This window comes from Colias croceus, chromosome 16 (genome assembly GCF_905220415.1).
Source record: "Colias croceus chromosome 16, ilColCroc2.1".
Classification (NCBI taxonomy): Eukaryota; Metazoa; Arthropoda; class Insecta; order Lepidoptera; family Pieridae; genus Colias; species Colias croceus.
In genome coordinates this window covers 4,044,687-4,067,270 of record NC_059552.1, presented here as the reverse complement: position 1 = coordinate 4,067,270, position 22,584 = coordinate 4,044,687, and the positions used below count along the sequence as shown (strand labels likewise).

At 31.1% G+C, this 22,584-nt stretch overlaps 1 protein-coding gene across 4 annotated transcripts in view; it reads right to left on the bottom strand.

The window, feature by feature from the left end:
* LOC123698316 (membrane-anchored lipid-binding protein LAM4-like) overlaps positions 1–22,584 on the bottom strand; it is a 60,721-nt gene that overhangs the window by 35,399 nt on the left and 2,738 nt on the right. Inside the window, exons 3-4 of one of the 4 annotated variants that reach the window (XM_045644897.1) lie at positions 21,682–21,778; positions 16,338–16,451 (exon numbers count right to left, since the gene is read on the bottom strand). In XM_045644897.1, coding sequence (XP_045500853.1) covers positions 16,338–16,451; positions 21,682–21,778 — 211 coding nt within the window. Of the gene's footprint in view, positions 1–3,232; positions 3,970–8,425; positions 8,749–16,337; positions 16,452–21,681; positions 21,779–22,584 lie in introns of those variants that run through there. The other 3 variants (XM_045644899.1, XM_045644900.1, XM_045644898.1) reach the window with 3 other exon arrangements.

Below are 22,584 nucleotides of genomic sequence, written 5' to 3'. Positions count from 1 at the left end.
CTATAATCATTAACATAATAAAAAAATAAAATAAAACAATATTGCACGTAAGAGTACGAAGGACTACTTGCAAGATTTATAACAAAGAAAACGACCGTTTCTCAGGGCTGCAACTTCCTTGGCTTCCTAGTATGACCTCATAGTCGCGCCCCCATTTTTAAGTTTACTAACTATCATACATTACATGCTATTTATTTAACTATGATAACGTAATGTATTATGATAAAAATGTAAATTATAGGTCTGTTTAAGTATTATTTACTCGCACTATTTTAAAATGGAACAAGTTTGTAACTAACTCTATGATATATATTGAACTAACTATTATTCGTTTTTAGTCTTATCGGTATTGCATGCTTCGTTTTTTTTTTTTTTTTAACATAATGATAATATAGTTAGGTAGAAAGTAGAAACCAATGAATTTTATTGAAATTTAAATGAGTTTCAGACGAAGTTATCAATTTTTTTTTTTATTTTTATCGTAGGCAGATATCATACATCCCGTCTGTTCCTACTATGTAAAACATAAAACATTTAAATTTGCACAAAATTATGTAATAATCATATCCTTCAATTTTCGTCAAAACAAAACAGGACCTTATTTACATAGCAATTATCACTAAAATCGAATACATAGATCTCGGATAACGACAAAAATATGTTGGCCTTTACGTATACGAGTTATTTCGGTGATACAGTTCAACATAAAGTAGGTCAGTAACATGTGGTAAAACTCTATCATCACATTACGACATCATATTATGTGAATAATTAAATCATTGTCTTCTCTATTAGGACTAAATTGCATGCTTTATCTCAAACTTGTATTGATAATTTAAATAACCACTATTGGCTGTTGTGATGATTTAAGTGGAAATTAATAAAACAAATTTCAAAATTATTTAAATATCAGAGCAAGAACTTATGACTAACCAAAGTAATTGAGAGGGATTTACTTATATATTTATAGTATCAATTTATAAGCTAAGGATGATTCAGACACTTGATAAAAGAAAAGAAAAAAACAGACTAAATAGTTAACTGAAATCAAATTTTAAATTTATCCAACATCTATGTAACAGCCACTATAAGGAACACCTCAGCGGTGCACTAATTTAAATTGGCAAAGGTCAATAGGGTATAATATGTCTAATGATATTTAATGAAGATTCATTGTTCAATTTAAGCAAGACATCTTCGCTAAATTCGCATATTTAATATTAAATTATAATTAAAATTACTTATTTGTTAAATTACTTAAATGCTAAATTTAAGTTTTAAATTAAGTACCTACTTGCTTTGAAAATTACTTCAAATTAAGGACTGTTATCACATTTAATTGGTTGTACTTAGATAAATTAACATATTTCATGAGAGTTTATTATCTAATTTAACTTTCTAAAGACCTTTGGAATGTTTAATAAAATTTAATGTTACAAATTTCATAATAATTAAGTTTAACCAGAAAGTTGAAGATATTTCAATTTTATAGTATTTTTAACTACTTTAAATTAACTATTGCTTATAATATTTTGACAAAAATAATAATATAAAACAAGGAAAGACGGGAATTTAGTATTATATTCCCATTAAATCCTATAAATAAACTTTAAGCAAAAGGTAACATAAAGGAAAACACGTAGTTCTGTTAATTAACATTTACAAATCTAATAATTTATTATTTAAAGTAAACATATTTGATTCTGCCGTAGAATTGTAAAATTCTGTTCATAATTCTAATCCTATGTTTACAATTTATAGCACAACAGGTGTACATAAAGATATTTTATTTCCTCAACACCTGGCTATCTTATCTTTGATAACAAGAAGATGGATAAGCCGTGTTTATTTAGATTAGTATAGATTACTTAGAAACATGATTGACGCCAATCATTGAACACTCATACTGGACTGATATAATAGCTAAACAACTTATCAGATAATATACAGTATTTAACAGAAAGTACTTCACTAAATAGTATAAAACAAAGTCGCTTTCTGCGTCCCTATGTCCCTTTGTATGCTTACATCTTTAAAACTACACAACATATTTTGATGCATTTTTTTTAATAGATAGAGTGATTCAAGAGGAAGGTTTTAGTTTATAATTTATTAGGTTTTAGACAAAGCGGGCGAAGCCGCGGGCGGTATGCTAGAAATAGATAAAAGTCAGAATTATTATGCTGACTCTTAACTTGAAAGTTATTAAATTGTAAATCAGTGATCGAACTGGAAGGCGCTTAGCTAGAACAAAATATAAAACTGTGCCCTGTTACACTAAGGTGTGTTGTTTTAAAAAAATCTGTATTCCATATAATATTAAGCCTAGTCTTCTTAAATATGTATTCAAGCAGAATTGAGTTCAAATATATAATAGTTGTTAACTATAAAGTTAAAACTAAGTTTATTGTTGTTTTGTTTATCTATTTTTGTACTACTATTATTTATAGGATAGAATTTACTTTTATATTTGTACCTATTAAATTTTAACATTTCACAAGTAAAATTATGACTGAACTATATAGGTAATATTCTTGAACCTGGTTGATTAAGCAGGCGATGACCATCTTTTTGGTTCAGTGATTATGAATAAGCATAGGTAAAATGTTATGTTTGATTACCCGTGAGGACTAACAAAGAGAAATTTCTTGGTCAGGTCTTAGAGATATGTGCTAGTTGCCCAGGAACTCTATTAGCTAAATAGATTTGTATCATCGTCAAATATTTATCTGTCCACCGGGATTCTTTTAGAAGCAACAGCTTTGAATTATTAACATCTAAAAACCAATATGTCAGTGAATAGCTTAGGCTGAACTAGACTATAAAATATAATGATGATTGTAAAGTGCAAGCCACTTAAACTAAATCATTATTGAGTCAAACAATACTTTGTGTATTGACTTTATTCTATAATTCAAAACCCCATCTTTCAGACAGTCAAAAAAATTATTAAAATTTCAGAAGTAGGAATGTTAAGTGATAAAAATTTGAAATCGAATATTTTGTTGAAAAATTGATAACCTCAAAAAGATAATTTTTGATTAGCATTTTTTAAGTTAAAGGCCATGTTTTATCATTTTATAAACTTAATGATAAACATGGAAAGCAGAAATTATATTTTACTAGTTTACTACCTATGTTCAGACAGGTATTTAGACCAATTTCCTTGAATTATCTGCTGATCAATTACTCTAACAAAAAGGAAAAACAGTATTTTATAAGTAATATTTACCAAGTTTTCCTAATGGTCGAGAAAGCTTTTTGGGGCCTTTTTCCACTTGCATCCGATATGACTGAGAAACGGTCACTAAAGCTTCTTTTAACGTCCGGAAAGTTTTTGAGAAACTTCTCGCCTGATGCCCTAAAGGACCTGCGTACACTTAGGGAGGGCTTTCGTAATTCTACGTCACTGAGTCCACTCGCTTCAGAGTAAGAGTCCTTGGCCAAAGTAACACGCTTTTCACTTTTCTTTTTAGTCTTAACGTTATTGCTGTCAGTCACCTCACATTCAACGGATTCACGACTTTTGCCATAACCGTTGTCTCGATCTCTAAAACTTTGCACTAAGCACAGCATAATTTCATCGGGAATGTCCTTCATGGATAAGGTATTTTGTGGAAAATCATTTGATCATTTTCGACAGCGATATACACTTTATAAACAACACAAATACCTTTACGAAGTCACACAGTACATCTTCCAAGAAGTGAGGCAACTCTTTAACGGAACTTTAAATCCAATTGGACACAAAACAATTCACTTGTTCAGACGCGCTATTATTTTTGGCGCTTTGGAAATAGTTTCATAGCTAATTTACATTCACCGCCAAAAACATCGATAAATGAATTGATACACTATGTTGTTTACAATATTAGTTTGACGTTTCGTTTCGTTCGGTAACGTAAAACATAATGAAACGTCTTCACGTGTTCGATGAACGTAAAGCCGCTCGACTCGAAACAGCTGTTGACGAATACTGAACAAGTGGAGCGCGGAATCGCGGACGCGGATAGGCACGGAGCGGTTCGTTTACGTCTACCGGTTGCCCCCGCCCTCCTATAGGACAAGGTTTGGTGTATGATGCTATACAATAATAATGTTATTTAGGTACGTATTATATTGTTCGTCTATATTACCTATCTTTAAGAACATATATAATTATTAATTATTAATTGTTTACCTACTTTAAATAAGCAACAATAAGCAACTCACGCAATATTAAAAAGATTAAAGAAAGTTCCTTAAAATCAATAAGGATCCAAATCCGTTTTGATAAGTAACTACCTAGTTACATAATTTATAAACCCACCATAAGTACATAAGTAATAGACACCCCATAATATAAGGCATAGATAATACTGTATATATATATAAGGCATAATTCACACATATAAAATAGATTAACGATCGTTATTTTAAAAACTTATAAATACCCACAATTTCTGTGTAAATACCTACCTACTTGAACTTAAATAGGTAGGTACCTACATAATATTATGTAGTGAAGTGTGACATAATTTGATTTATTAATCGTCTGCTTAGGTCTGCTCACAGGTCTGCTTGCGTAAATCTGATGTTCTACATAGGTCTAAATTCTACATTGTCTGTTTTTGGTTTTTGAAACAGCCATAGATAATAAAAAGTTGTGTGGTTTTATGAAACCACGGTAAAAGTGAAACTTTTTTTCACACTATAGACATTTAACTAAAAATTATCGTATTTGTACGATAATTATCGTACGTATCGTGCGTCACGCGACATGCGCTACACAGACCAAAAAGTTTGAGACGATGTAATAAAAGTTTCACTTAAAAAGTTTAATAGGTAGGTTTGGGTGCCTTGGGTACCTTCTATCCCACAGTTCTATCCACTATCAAACTGATTAAGAAGTTTATAAACCAAACAGGGAACTTTCATACAATCAGTTTCAACACGATCAATAACACTATGGAAAAGAAGGGAAAACAAAAGTGGGATCACCAGGGTAACCAGGAACCGGATAATGCAAACATTGCAACGCTTTATAAAATGGTCGGTCCGCGGTCGGTATCACGTCGCGTCGGTACTTGGTAGGTACAGGCCGTACAGGTACATAGTTACTTATATCGTACCTACCACTTTTGAACACTAAAAATACACTAGCAATACATGAATAATACTTATGGTTGTTATTTGTTAATTGTATTTAATTTTTGGGTTTTGGATTTTTTTCAAGCTATAGAACATCGAAAATGTCACTGGAAATAATTAAATCTGTTAGGTAAATGAACGTACAAAAACATTGTTTGAGTAACTACTTACTTATACAATATTAAAATATCATAATATTATCTGTTCAAATTCAATTCTAACAAAAAAGGATTACCTATACGATACCTAATATGTATTTAATTTATGTATATAATTTATGTATTTAATTTTTTAGAATTTAATTTGAATGTGAAATTTGAAAAAGTAACTATATTTCCAAAAAAAATTATGCCTACGTTTACTTTTTTCTGTATTTTAAACGTAGACTTAAATCATTATGTGGTACTATGGGTACAAGGGTGGTCAAGTAAACTACATATAATATTTTTCTTTTTTGGGGTTATCTATCATCACCGCCCATGAACATTAACTGAAGACTGGAAATATGTACAGTAAAAGTATTAACTTTTACTGTACATATTTCCAGTGTCTCATTAGAGAGCATAAAATAATACCTGTGGTTTTAAAAACACACAAGCAAACATTAGCCATCATACTGAGTTTTGTGTAAGTATAGAGAAATGCACGTAATCGAACATTTTCAAAGATGTAAACAGTGAATGTTTGTTTACACTTTATAGTAACATCTGATGCGTCAAATTTCTTCCTTGTACAAGATCATACATCAAACGATGCGAAATAGTTCGCTTCCAGGAAGCTAAATAACCTGTCAACTTTGCACCAATATAACATCACTTAGGTACACGAACACGTTTCAGTCATCGCTTGTATCGTTAGATGATTCAAACTGTAATAGCTGGAAAAATTTACGCACTTACATCTATTTTTACTCTAAACTATTGCGCATAATGTAGTTATTCCCCCAAAAGTTGTTTCTTTTACTTTTAACGTCTAAAAATGTAACAAGTTAATTACATCCATCGCACATCCGGATCATACTATTTTACCTACATATATTATGTTTTCAAATCATATGGTCACCTTGAAAGTGTATGTAAAATGCCTTCATTAGTATTAAATCTATGAATGCCTTTAAAATAACGTACCTAAATAAATTTGCAATTCTTTCAAATGTACAAATTGTGATTATCATTAATTCCAATTTGCCATTGTATAAAATATCAATTCACTTTGTGTACCTATTGAAAATTGAAATAAAAACATCACGTCACTGTCTTAAACATAAAATATTATAATGCAATATCAGTACATAGTTAAAATTACGTTAAAATAAGGAACGAATAAAAACAGTGATGTCACCACCAAAAATAGGTACCTACGTTATAATCCTTCTGTACTCGACGCAGTTATGGTTGGCACTTTATGTAGTTACCACGAATGTTGTAAGATCAACTATCAACTGTTTGTTTGTCATCGATATACATTTTGGCACAACTCCCGCTGGAGCAAAACATTAAAATTTATTCAGGTCATTTATTCATTACATGTGAAACTGCGCCGATTAATACCGGGCAAAGACCTCGTAAACACTTGTAACCTAATTTGCTAATTGAAATGGATATTTAGGGATCTAACATTATGAGTTCCTGATATGATAGCCGATCATCTCGAGATTGCTAATTAAAAATTAAAATTCAGTAATTAATTAATTAAATATGAGTTAAGTAACTAAGTAGGAATATAAAAGACCTTTCTTTGATTATTAATCACAATGTGTTGAGTGGGCCGATAAGAAATTATTTTTAAGTTTATTATAATCAATGCAATAATCATGGATATATAATGCAAAAAAACTTTACTTTCTATTTCGTTTAAAACTGTCAATTTGACTTTTTCTTATAATTAATCTGTGGTAAAATTTGAAAACTTCTAGAACGCATCAGATTCCAGAATTAATATTCTATTCGCTGTTCGCGCTCATATTAAAAACTGCCGTAACATTTTTAAATTCATTTTTTTCTAATCAAAAGTGGCTAAGTCTTACACTAAAATTGGACAAACAAAACAAGGTGAAAGGATGAAATCATACACAGACCAGTGTCGTATTAGGAAATTGGATAAATAATTGCGAGGTAAGAACTTTGGGGGTACGTATGTCGTATACTGTATACTTAGTAGGTATCTATCAAATATTATATTATAATGATTAATTCAAGTAGTTCATTTTTTGTTGTTATGTAAGTGGTAAAAATCAGAGTTATCATAGCATATCTATTTGCTTCGCAAATCTTTTGTGTACGAAATTGAGAGGTGATAACAGATAATGTTATCTGTTAGCAGAAAGTTTACATTTTAGTGGAAGTCAAGTATATTGTATCAAGGTGTTGCATAATTTCATGGCCGACGTGATATTTAGCTCATTGTAATTTGTAGTATACCTATATCACACTAGCTTTCCACCCGCGGCATCGCCCGCGCAGTCAAAGAAAAACCCGCATAGTTCCCGTTCCCGTGGGATTTTCGGGATAAAACCTATCCTATGTCCTTTCTCGGGTATCAAAATATCTCTATACTAAATTTCATGCAAATTGGTTCAGTAGTTAGGGCGTGATTGAGTAACAGACAGACAGACAGAGTTACTTTCGCATATTTATAATATTAGTATGGATAATATGGCATGACACGTAGATATGTTTGTGTTTACTTGTGTACACTTTTACATAGGTAGGTAGTATAGGTATATGGAAAATGAACAAAAACAACATTGAATGCTTTAACCTAATAAGGAATTAGTTACAGGATATAGGTACTTGGATTTCTTGTCTCCTATATAGATGGAATACCTAACACATAGGTACCTAACCTCCACGTTTATATGCGGAAATTTTGGGTACGATGTTCCTATCTTCTAATTATTATTGATATCATACCTATCAATTAGGTAATAGCACAGAATAATAACTAGTAGCTAGCGTAATAGCTTCGCCAGTACCTACTTACCTATTCGATAATAATTAATAATTGTATTTTTTTGATTATACAAATATTTTAAGACTAACATTTCCGTAGTTCATTAAAATATAATATATTTTCAAGTTACAAACCTGAAATAAAAAATTGATAGGTATCTAAGTAGGTAGGTAGTTATAAGTTCCTACATTAATTGTTTTCGTACGGTCATAAACCTTAATTTACTTTAAATACGAGATAAAGCAAAATAGGCACTGTGATATGGAGTGTTTCCTGATTACCCATTTATCATTAAAATTGAAGTTAGAGGTTAAATCAACAATGTAATTTAAACAAAAATTACCGTCTTCGCCAACTTTCTGGTGATATGCTCGTTCTACTTTTGAGCCAGGCTTTTCGTATAGTTGCTATGGGAAGGCTTTCCCGCCGTAACAGCCATTTCAGTCGAGTCCGGGGTAGGGGTAAAGATGATTCTATGAACACATCACTATCCATTTTTTAACAAAACACCATTATAGTCAGACAGAATCTCCTCCTACAATAAAATATGCAACGCAGCCACGAAAATTGGTAACAAGGAACAGCGTAGAAATAGCTCGCAGTTTTTCCGTACTGTGGGAATACGAACTCAAATAAAATTACATTTTCCTTAGTAATTATTTCATGTATCACGATCAAAACGCCGCATAGTCGGCATAACACTAGCGTTATTATTTATTTCTTATCGCGCGCATTCGTTTCTTATTTGCTTTGAGATATACGACCGAATAAATAAGGAGCCGTGTGTTCTACCTAAAACTAAGTACTACATTCCTGCAAATAATTACAATCGTTTCAGATAACCTTTTGAATAGCAAGTGTTATTATATTTTTACGTAATAGACCGTACGTTATCTAGGTACTATCGCATAGTAGCCTCGCAACACAAGGCAAAGTAAATTTATTCGGAGCAAAATTGTTCCTTTGCATAATACATATAATATTAATTATTATTTAACGAACAACGCATTAATTATATAGGTAATAGCATAACTTGAGGTATTCATATTTATCGTTGTCTATTCAATATGTGGGATTATGTAAATTGCCGAAGAAAGTAATTTATAACAAAGCAAGGCCGCATAATTTTCTTTTAGCTATTACCTACCTGGAGATTTAAGGCTTAATTACGTGTACACTGTACAGTGTACACCTCTATTTGTAAGTCATAAAATTTTTAGATAAAAGTTTATCTTCAAAACGTATTCAAATTTAATTAGGTACCACAATGTGGCCGTGATGTTATCTAAAAGTTTAATGAAAACAAATTATTATATAATTTTTTAAACAATAACAAAGTACTTTTTTCAAATACATCATTTAAAAACATGATTTCAATTGGGTAAAAAATATACTGTTCTCGTAAAAGAGATTTTATTTTGTACTAGCTGTGCTCCGTGGTTTCACCCGCATTGCTCTGCTCGTGTTGGTCTAAGCGTGAAGATATATAATATATTATAGCCTTATAGCCTTCCTCGATAAATGCGCTATCTAACACTGAAATATTTTTTTAAATCGGACCAGTAGTTCCTGAGATTAGCGTGATCAAACAAACAAAGAAACTCTTCAGCTTTATAATATTGGTATAGATATATATGTAGTATAGATTCAGTAGAACAAAGCAGAAATCTGATTTATTCGTTATCTTGTCAAGGGATATTTATTGCTTCTCAACACGAGCCAAAAACTAAAAAGGAATCGGTTATTGTTATATACATAAAAATCAACTGTCCGTTTCGCATATAATCCTTTGGTTGTCCCAAAAGTACGCAAGTACTGTCGATGAATAATTAATATCACTATTCGCATTCTAGTCATACGGTCGCCATTGTATTATTCAAGTCGGAAAGACAACGAAAAAAATCCGTTAATAACCGGATAGATTAATACTTGTGAAACACTCCAATATTATAAGAAAAACACTTGCCCAAGTCTATCTAAGGAAGATCATGCGAAAGTTAGTTTCTTTATTGATTTTCTTGTTCGTTTATTTATTATTCTATATTCCGGTTCACCCTTGATAACATTTTTTAAAACTTGATTTATATTAAATTTGTTAAACTTAACATTTATTGAGATCTGTTATCACTAAATGTAGTGGCATTTAAGATTTTTGCAAAAAGAATGAAAGTCGTCGTCATGAACACAATTACTATTGCATTTAATTAAGATATTGTTTATTTTTTGCGTGTTTGCTAAAGTAAATGTTTTTATTACTATTACGTTTACTCTGAAGATACCTTTAGAAATGATAAATTGTATACTTACGTGATGTCTATTCTATGTAGTAGAAGTTTATTGTCCAATTTATATTTTTACACTAAACTAGCGTTTTTCTATAAAAAATTCTAGGCTATAATAATGTAAACCGTTATGTAATCTTGGGATAGTTCGATAGTAACATAGTCTATTGACCCCGACCCTCTTGTCTTGCGACAAAGGAGGTTAAATTTCAAATCAAAACCGATCCTATTCCATAATAACCGTCAATCATCGTAACGGGTAACGGGTTATTTGGAGCATTGATGAATCAAATTTGGAAAACTAAATTATCCAATATTTACGCCTTTTCCATAGGGTTTGATCATCTAGCGATAGTTTGCGATTTTGACACCGCTCAATGAAAATATATCGGCAAAAATCATCGGGGTTGACAAACACATATTCTACACTAGCTTCCGCCCGCGACTCCGTCCGCGCGGATGTCGGTCTTCGCGTGGATGGTTTATTTCTCCATTTTGAGTAACTCTGACAATGACATCTTATAAATTCTATTGGACCCAAGAAGCTTATATCTAATACACTGGAGATTGCACTATGACCATTGACTTGTCACAAGAAAATATAACCTTGAATGACGTCAGTGTTGTTTTTTGTCTCTTTCTGTGGGTGACCACACTGGTTTGTATATTCAGGATTTTCGAAATAGAAAAAACTAAAAATCATGGTCTATAAATAATAACGACATATATTTTTAACAGTATTAATTATATTATAATATAACTGGCCATACTTTATAGGTACATACAATTTTAATTGGTATAGAATGATAGTTTTAAATAACTCTTGGCTACAAAGCCTGGATATGAACCGATATATATCATTAACATCCTTTGTAAATAGAGGAAAGTTGTGTTTTGCATCAGATGCTGTTTACCAAATTGTAAGCTACTCAGATCTTCTTTTTAAACGCGTTGCTTCGACGGGTCAATTTCAAGCCAAAATCATCAAAGAAAAACTGTTTATAATAAACGCCTTGCACAAATTTCAGCTAACTTTACAAAGTTTATTTTTCAAAAGGTATTTTTTTCTGGGTCGTAATCCTCAGTAATTTTACCCTTGATGGGCACATATATTTCTTTTTATTTTACTTTTTGGAAAGCTGAAATACCTAAAACAAAAAATATGAGGTAAGTTAAAAAAGTATAAATTTCAATGTAACAACGAACAATCTTATAACTACATGTGAGTGCAATACCGATGTCGAGTGTTGTTTCATTACTAGTAAAAATCTTGAAAATGGTGTTCTAAATTTCATCATAATATTGTTATTACAATATAATATTCTCTTCACTATCCATAATACTCGTCATCATGGTTACCTTACTTGTTAATTTTGTTTATTGAAAACTTGTTGAAAAATGATAAAGTATTAGGAAAATAACAAATTTAACATGACTGCTTTCTAAAATGATGCAAAATTTTACAATTTTTGCCATTGAAATGATTCTAAACAGGTAAATGCAGGAGTATTGAGGAATATTGTAAATAACGTAAATATACACTTGCCTGTGAAATTCTATGCCAGAATTTGGTGTCCAAACACTTCTGCAATTTTTCACAATGCAATACATTATTTATATTCGGAAAATATTTATTAAATACGCAACAATATTAACTTAAATATTCGAAGCGACGCAATTTTTTTGACACTTATGCCATATTGTCAAAGTGAGAGTTGCTACAATTTTATTATGGTAACTACCCATAATCAGGGAGTATCGCTTTTTAATAATTGGTCCAGATACTTATTTTATTTAGCATAAATAATAATTGTCTCATCCAACAATGCTTCTGAATGACGTTGTTGGCAATTTATCAACAAACTCATGTACAAAAACTAACCTTTTGCACAGAATATTACGGCATACATAGTAGCCTTGGGAAAACTTCGTATTAACAGTGGCAATACCAAGTTAGGTGTGAAAGTGATAAAACACAACAATTTTCTTGTTACACGTCAAATGTTCATACCGAAATCTCCAGTGTATAAGATATAAGCTTCTTGATTGGACCCAAATACGGCTAGGCCTATAATAATAGGTACGCAACGTGTGTTCGCGGTTCTACAGAACAACGTGTATGGATAAAACTGAAAAATTAAGATTAATTTTTTCTACGTATTTTTCCAGGATAAAAAGTATCCTATTTTACGCCCAGGATAATAAGGTATAATTATACCAAGTTTCATCGAAATCGAACCGTTAGTTTTCACGTGATGCCTTCACATACAGACAGACAGACAGACAGACAGACAAAAATTTTTTTAATCACATATTTGGGTTTGGTATCGATCCAGTAACACCCCCTGCTATTTATTTTTTCAATATTTTCAATGTACAGAATTGACCCTTCTACAGATTTATTATATGTATAGATAAAATTAGTCAAGTAAACTTTTAATAAAATAACACTTATCTATTATATTATTATACATATAATAAATCTGTAGAAGGGTCAATTCTGTACATTGAAAATATTGAAAAAATAAATAGCAGGGGGTGTTACTGGATCGATACCAAACTCAAATATGTGATTAAAAAAATTTTTGTCTGTCTGTCTGTCTGTCTGTCTGTCTGTATGTGAAGGCATCACGTGAAAACTAGCGGTTCGATTTCGATGAAACTTGGTATAATTATACCTTATTATCCTGGGCGTAAAATAGGATACTTTTTATCCTGGAAAAATACGTAGAAAAAAATTAATCTTAATTTTCAGTTTTATCCATAGACGTTGTTCCGTAGAACCGCGAACACACGTTGCGTATATATATAGGCCTAGGCCTAGGCCGTTATAGGCCTAGCCGTATTTGGGAATTGGGTCCAATAGATATTTATAAGATGTTATTGACAGAGGTACTCAAAATGGAGAAATAACCATCCACGCGAAGACCGACATCCGCGCGGACGGAGTCGCGGGCGAAAGCTAGTTTTAAATAAATTAAGTATATAATTTTACTTGTATTAAGACAGGACAAACAGACTCCCAAATTATTTGTTTGCACAGAATATGCATATGTACCTACTAAGATATTTAATAGACAAGCAAATATCAACAGGTGTTGGCCAATAACACGAGCGTGTTGATATTCTGGTATTATCTATAAAATAAATGGCGATAGTACACTACTGGCTAGACGCAATTAGTTGCTTACAAAGACAGGGTGGGAGGGTTGGAACAAAGCCAGGGAATTCATACAACACTGTATTGTTTTCAGTACTTTATATCTTAGCGGGAGAAGTATTATCAATGGTGCATCCTTTGACCGGTCATCACACTTGTGACGTACCTAGTACCTACGTTGGTAATTATTTTATAAACAGTTTAGGTATGTATTGTAGAAAAAATATTATCCTTCATATACTTATTTATATGTGTCTACTCAACTATTTAGTTACATAAAATTATTATTAACCCATTGAGCCCCGAACGCGAACGGCCCGATCTGACCACGACACAATAGATTTTCTATTGTGTCTGTGATTCTGGGGGCTGAGTTATTAAATTATCAGCCAAAATGCATTTCGGGGACAGTAAGTACCTACTGTAAGTAATCAAAAGTATGTATATGTCTAAATTTTCTAATAGATATAGGTAATTACTTAATAATTATTATTAAACAATAGGTAGTTCATAAATTATTTCTAGAAAATAAAATCATTTAACACGCAATTTATTGTTCAGTGAAAAGGTGTTCAATAACAATTGTTAGCAAATTTTACTGCGATCGTGTTACCTCTACCAAAACGATATGCATTAAATTATAATTTCATTCGCCTTCATTTGATAAACGTACCCGTGAAGTAGCATAATATGCACGACATTGTGGTATTTAACACACCATTACGTAAGGCTAAACATTTATTGGCCTTTGATAAGCGCAAAAAATAAAAGTATTTATCAGAGTTCTAAAATTTTTTATCAGTAACCTGTTTGCTAATTAGTTTCATACTATGTTAATTTTTGCGACCAAAATTACTCATATTTTTCAAGTTCTTTATATAAATCTTTATTTTGTGTTTTTTTCTAGACAAATCTAGATATAGAGAGATAGATAGAAGCACGCAGCCGCGATAGTCACAGGAAATATCGCAGTGATAGACGACTGACAATTCTTCAATTCCAACCAGCAGTTCCTATATAAGATTCGCATGTTACTATAAAGTATAAACAACTAAACTCACTACCAAGAAGCTTATATCTAATACACTGGAGATTTCGGTATGAACATTGACGTGTAACAAGAAAATATTGCCCAGTTCATGTTTTTTATCACTTTCACACCTAACTTGGTATTGCCACTGATATTACGAAGTTTTCCCAATGCTACTATGTATGCTGTAATATTCTGTGCAAAAGGTTAGTTTTTGTACATGAGTTTGTTGATAAATTGCCAACAACGTCATTCAGAAGCATTGTTGGATGAGACAATTATTATTTATGCTAAATAAACTAAGTATCTGAACCAATTATTAAAAAGCGATACTCCCTGATTATGGGTAGTCACCATAATAAAATTGTAGCAACTCTCACTTTGTCAATATGGCATGTGTGTCAAAAAAATTGCGTCGCTTCGAATATTTACGTTAATATTGTTGCTTATTTAATGAATATTTTCCGAATATAAAGAATGCATTGTATTGTGCAAAATTGCAGAAGTGTTTGGACACCAAATTCTGGCATAGAATTTCACAGGCAAGTGTATATTTACGTTATTTACAATATTCCTCAATACTCCTGCATTTACCTGTTTAGAATCATTTCAATGGCAAAAATTGTAAAATTTTGCATCATTTTAGAAAGCATTCATGTTAAATTTGTTATTTTCCTAATACTTTATCATTTTTCAACAAGTTTTCAATAAACAAAATTAACAAGTAAGGTAACCATGATGACGAGTTTTTATGGATAGTGAAGAGAATATATTATTGTAATAACAATATTATGATGAAATTTAGAACACCATTTTCAAGATTTTTACTAGTAATGAAACAACACTCGACATCGGTATTGCACTCACATGTAGTTATAAGAAATTTATACTTTTTTAACTTACCTCATATTTTTTGTTTTAGGTATTTCAGCGTTCCAAAAAGTAAAATAAAAAGAAATATATGTGCCCATCAAGGGTAAAATTACTGAGGATTACGACCCAGAAAAAAATACCTTTTGAAAAATAAACTTTGTAAAGAAAATTTGTGCAAGGCTGCTATAAACAGTTTTTCTTTGATGATTCTGGCTTGAAATTGACCCGTCGAAGCAACGCGTTTAAAAAGAAGATCTGAGTAGCTAACAATTTGGTAAACAGCATCTGATGCAAAACACAACTTTCCTCTATTTACAAAGGATGTTAATGCTATATATCGGTTCATATCCAAGCTTTGTAGCCAAAAGTTATTTATAACTATCATTCTATACCAATTAAAATTGTATGTACCTACCTATAAAGTATGACCATAATATTATAATATAAATACTGTTAAAAATATATGTCGTTATTATTTATAGACCATGATTTTTAGTTTTTTCTATTTTGAAAAATCCTGAATTTACAAACCAGCGTGGTCACTCGACAGAAAGAGACAAAAAACATGACTGACGTCATTGAATGTCATAGTTTCTTGTTTCAAGTTAATGGTCATAGTGCAATCTCCAGTGTATTAGAGGATATAAGCTTCTTGCTCACTACAGATGTATCAGATCTAATCGGCTAATTTGACAGTTTAGTTAAAAAATGTCCGTAGTTGCATAAAACCTTCATTATTTCCTGGCATTTTCAAAGTTTACCTACGCTTATTAGAAATTAGAAAGCTGCCTAACACACGCGAACTGCGATGGCAGAGTTTTGCTTCGGACAATTTATGAACAATTGTGAGTAGTTGCTTGTTGTTCGTTTATAATACAAGTGTTAGCTATAAGTATAGAATAAAACTTACTGTCCCGGGTAAACAGTGGAGGGTACCCGTAGATGGTGTCGGCGCGGTCGGTCGGCGTCGCTGCCGTCGGACGCCTCCTCGAGGCCGTGCGAACTGCCGGACCCACCAGCCGACCTATGATATAAATTAATTAATAATTAGGTACTTTTATATATAGAAATTAGAATAGTGTGTGTTGTAGGGTATGTTATTTTATTTTATTGGTGTATTTTGATTATTATTGAACAAATCGTCATAATCTATTTTGTGACTGAATAATATCTGTTTTGGTAAGTCTAATAGATAATTTATTACTAATAGATATTTATTATTTTGTTCCTAACTATTGGGATATCGGAGAAGATCGTCGTAAAAAGTTCAAACATGTTAAAATATAACTAAGCTTGTAAAAAATATTCGATATTGAAAATAAATATTTACCCAATAGTAGTTTATATTAGCATTTAGCATAACATTTTATGACTGGGAAATCAGCGGAATTGTTAGTTTATCTTGCGTACATGAAACGAAATTGTAAAGATAGCGACACGCAAAGCTTTTTTAGAGATTTCGTTACGTAAGCTCGTACCTACCTACTTTAAACTGATTTACAAAAAACGAATATATCACATCAAATACGGATATAAATACACAAAAATATTTTAATATTTAAGTAGGTACATCAATTATTTAAATAAAAAGCAGAAGCTTTATTGATAATAATATACCTAAGCGTATTCTTATACAATATTATCTACCATAATATAACATTAACAATACCTATTACAAAACATAAATAATATTTATTTGAGATCAAACTTACCTTAAATAAAAGATACGATAAGATATTATGGCTTTATTCCAAAAATAATATTTGATATAAGTAACTATTTGAATGTATTATTAAGAAATTACATTTATTAACTCCTTCTTTTTGCAATAAAGCCGCAAAAATAATAAACCATGCACCAGACATTAAAAACAACAAGACAAAATCTTGTTAATAAAACAATAATAAAACAGGCAAATAAACGATAAATACGTGCTTCTAAAACCATACATAATACAAAACCTATAACTATAATTATTATAATGTGAAAGAGATGTGCTTGCATATATTCAGTACCTTGGCATTTTAAGCTCTGAAAAGCTGCAAGCAGGCGCTAATTCTCGATTACTAGATGGTATATGAACCTGGCGAACTCCATGCCGATTACCTAAAAATTTTGTACGCTAAGCACTATGCACTCATATACCTATGTATAGGTATAATCATGTTATAATATAAGGGCATTTTATAATATCGTTAACACGTTTCATGCAAATTATATATTTTCATCTTTGTAGCATTGTTATGGCTTTAAGGTTGCAGGGCTATTGGTAATCTAATTTTGTACATCATACTTAGGCAATTTTTTATTCAAGTTATTTTTTATTGTGTACTATGTTTTACCAATTTGGATGAGAATAATGTTAATGTATTAATTGCGTATGTATTCATTTCCATGGATTGTCTAAAATTATACTAGGTATCATTAGGTCTTGGTGAAAATGCTTTCAGGAGGGGAATTAAATAGGACTTTAAATTATTCTAGGGATAAAAAGAACTACTAATTCATAATTTAAATCTGATTATCCAAATGACTTCTTTTATTTTTGCTACACTTACCGAAATATTCTCTTCAAGCGACTAATGACTTGATATTTTATGTACACTTTTATAGCACGAAATTTAATGATTTAAACTTATATTATTGGCACAGAAAACCGTAATCCAGGATTGACATGATATAAGGATTAATAAATTTATAACATGACAATATTCTTCAAAAACATATGATAATAACGGAATACATCCAGGTTTGTCCGAGTTTAGCCAAACAATGTGGACTTGTAACACGTTCGATGACTTACAAGTTCATAGGATTATACCCGATATAGACACTATTCAGACTTTATCGAGATAATATTCATTTTAAGTAGGTTATAATATTTAAACCATAATAACACTGCTTACACCTACTACGTAACAGAGTAGAGATTTAACACCTACGCTGCTTTATAATAAAACAGTTCACTTGATTAAATTTACACTTATTTATATAACCTAATACGCAATGGAAGGGTGCAATGAAATTTAATTTAGAAATTCCTCATTCAAAATACAGCAAACACCTGAATTTATGTGTATATTTTTCCTTATTAATTTGATGATGGTAACGGATTATTTTTATGAATTAAAGTCCTTGTTCGAAAGGATTATTTTACTATAAGGTCAACAATCACACGACCCTCACTTCACTCGACTAAGGAATACGCATGTTATTCTAAACAAACGTGGTATTATGGATTTTCATTGACTATCACCATTATTTTTCCGTGTATTTTTCGCTCACAATATCACACACCATACTGTTACGATCCCCTACAAATCGTGGACATCATCTGGGTAAGGAGCCGACGTTGAAAAATAAGCCTTCAATGAGTATGTTTTAAACTTAAATTTGTTTGCAGCACCCCTAGACCTAGAGAAACATGCGCCGTGGTGCATTGCGCATATTATTGATTGCAATCATATGTACAGCGAGCAAAATGGCGGCAATTTGATTTTCGTATTGTTGGAAATTGGAAAGTTCCCCAACTTAGGGAAGGAAACAGCACCGTGGAAGGAATGAAAAACTAGAATATGCGCATCTATTGGACACAAATGAAATAAAACTTTACATGCTCCGTAGGAAAATAAGGGGAAGATATTTTTTGGAGAAATTTAATGTTCCTAGTTACTACTTAATGCAATAAAAATAAAACGTTATGTTTTCCATATTTTATACCTTGTGTGATTGCAATTTCCTGACGTTTCTGCAATTTTAACAAAATCTATGAATCAAATTCATCGCTTTCAATGTTGTTGAATGATGTTTTCTTAAATAACACTTGAGGTAAGTATACATTTAAGCGCCCGTTACGCCTAGAGCCTCTCCAACCACTTTACCTCAGAGCTGGGACTATAATATATTATAAGAAATTTGCTCTTGCTTCGTTCGGTATCAACACACAAGTACAAACAGTACAGTACGCCTAGCCCCTAGACGTACCTATATTAGAAACACTAAATAATTTACAATTATAAATGTAGAGTTATGATTGGAATTTCATGTTTCAGGTGATTTAAGATCTACTATATCGAGGTGAAACAGGTGACAGATGGCAAATCGATAAACTTTATTTTATCACCTCATTAAAAAAAACGTTATTTCCGATGTAATTATCAATGTAGAGCTATGGATTTCATGTTTTACAATGTAGAGCTATCGAAGTGAAACAGGAAGCAAATGGTAAATCAAAAAATATATCTTTATTTAAATATGTACTTACCTTAATTAAAAAAAAAAGAATTTTCTATTTTTTCTAGCGTCTATCTACTGTGTATCATGTGTCTCCCTATATAATATTAAGCATCGTAACATAAGTAAGTAGATATATTTTAATCTTTTTTTTAAGCCACACCAAGACATCGACAATAACGGGTCATCGATAGATAATAAAATAATTTCTAAAATAACCCACTAGTTAGGTACCTTATTCGCAGATATGGTTACTGGTGACATTATATGAATCGGAATGTAAGTGGGAGTGGTATGGTACCACAAAATAATGTTCTTTTAGTCTATTTTAATTTTTGACCATTTTATTTATTACGTGTGTTTTTTATGCTGTAAATACTACATATTTAATGTAATTTTCACTAGTACGATTTATTTATTCATATTAAATCACTTAAAATTAGATATTATGCTGAGAAAGAAATGATTTGGTAGATGCTACATAAAACTCGAGGTTAGAGGAAGGAAAAACATTTATTTTCCCATTGAAATTGCATCCATAGGTTGCATAAATCGTACTCTGGACTCTCAAATGCTAATACATGTACATAATAAGTATGTAACTATGTAAAACTTGTTTGCTTTAGAAATGGTTTTGGAAACTAATGATTAATTATACTACAACATACTTTCGTCCATTCTTCACAATGTATGTAGTTCGTAAAAATATTTTTTTTTACAATAAAGTAAATAAACTTCAATAATTCAGTTGTTTATATTTATCTGTAAAATATTACATAATATTTATAATAAAATATTACTCATATTTTCAAAAGACGATCATTAAAATTCATTACCAATCGAAAACGCCTTATTATTATTCAACATTTACTGTCGTATCATTCTTATAAGGGTCAAGGCAAAGATCAGATCAATAATTCAATCTCGAAGAACAATACAATGTGCAGGATAAGGTGAGATTTTTAACATCACATGTTTAAATTTTGGCCTTTGAATGCTGAAGAAACAAGGATTTTGGGTAAATTTTATTCGTATTCGTATTTAGTTTTATTGTGGCTTTTTACTTTTTAGCATTATTTGATGTTACGAATTCCTGCATAGCTTAAATTACTATTAAATTATTTTTTTTCTTAAAACCGCCTTAGTGACTTGTAGGCTAAAGCCGATTGAGGGTCCCGGGTTCGACTTCCGGTACACAAAAACTATTTGAAAGAGTTGATAAGTACATTAAGATGAATTAGGTACATAATAACAGTACTTAGGTATTCACTACGCTTTTCTTTCGATCAAATTAGGTCCCTTCATTCATAGGTATCTAGTTGATAGAAAGTAGATCCAATCTATACTAATATTATAAAGCTGAAGAGTTTGTTTGTTTGTTTGAACGCGCTAATATCGGGAAATACTGGTCCGATTTGAAAAATTATTTTGGTGTTAGATAGCTCATTTATCGAGAATGGTTTTAGGCTTTATTATATCATCACGCTACGACCAACATGAGTGGAGCCACGGGGGTGAAACCGCGCGGAGCATCTAGTCTAATATAATCTTAAATTTAGTATTATCTATTTCAAGGTAGTCACGGTTAAACGGAAGTCGACATTGTGTAAGTTATGTCCCAATTCTTAATTTTAAAATGCTTTTAGCGAAGTAGTTTTTGGAAATGAAGGTTATTGTTAATAAACAGTTTATGTAGGTAAATATTTATTTAGTTAATGTTAAACTTTGTGATTTTATATAATTATAACCTACCTACTACCTAGCAAAAATGGCATGTTAAGAATTTAAGAAATAGTTCTTCAAAGTAAGTAGGTAATTCAAAGCGACATAATATTTTATTATAAATAGTCAGTAATATTCCGCAAAGAAAGATGGTGGTATGGCCATTGGCCAAACTGCCGATGGGGTTTGTATGAAATTTATTACAAAGATACATTACACACACATTTAGCAGAGTCTGGATAACCAAGCGAGCTCGACCTATTAATATTAATATCTAAAATGCAGGAATATATCCTTACGTTAATAATAGAGATGGTACAATGCATTGCGCCGATCCACTACGTGCTTGTAGGGAGAGCCGTTGGCACATATCTGGCATGGTCATATAACTTAGATCTGAAAAAAAGTATGATTAGGGTAATAACATATAGATATCTCTACCATTTAAAGTTTAAACACAAACATTAAATCAAAACCAAAAAATGTTATTTAAGAAGACTTCTAGAAGCACTTTTGAATCGTCATAACTCATAACATATGTACGTACATTTTTATTAAAGTTATGTTTAAAAAATGTATGTAGATTTAGGTTCGGAAAGCAGTTTCTAGGTTTCTACAAAGAAGAGCGTCGGCAAAAAACTCAAATTATTCATACATTTATGAATAATCAAATCATTCAATTCTAAAAATCTCTACAGTTTATAATAGCTAGGTAGGTAAGTATACCTACTCAAATTTTAAAAAGCAATGTCTTGAGCTAACTATATTTACCGAAAGTAGGTATAAGTAAATATTACTAATTGATAATTGAAATCGAATGAGTTATGAGTACGTACAAGATACAAGAAAAAAATCTTCAAAGAATTCCATTAATTGGTATTGGCAGTATTCTCAGAAAGAAAGAGATTTTTCCAATGTAGGTAACAACAAAATATGTAGAAATGTGTAACTGTTTAATTATTTTTTCGTAGAATATGCAATATTGATTCTGAGCCAAAATTTTGTTGTGTGATTTTTCCTGTTTGAATCAGTCAAAAGCTATGTTCCTCATAATGATAAATTGTAAACAAACGAACAATCAAAAGTCTGCGTTTGGTGGTAAAGTTCATTCGGGTCAAAGACTACTCCAACTAGTAGTAGTTATAGGTGGTTATAGTCGCTATAGCGCCATATTACCAAATCTATTCTTGTATAAATTGTTC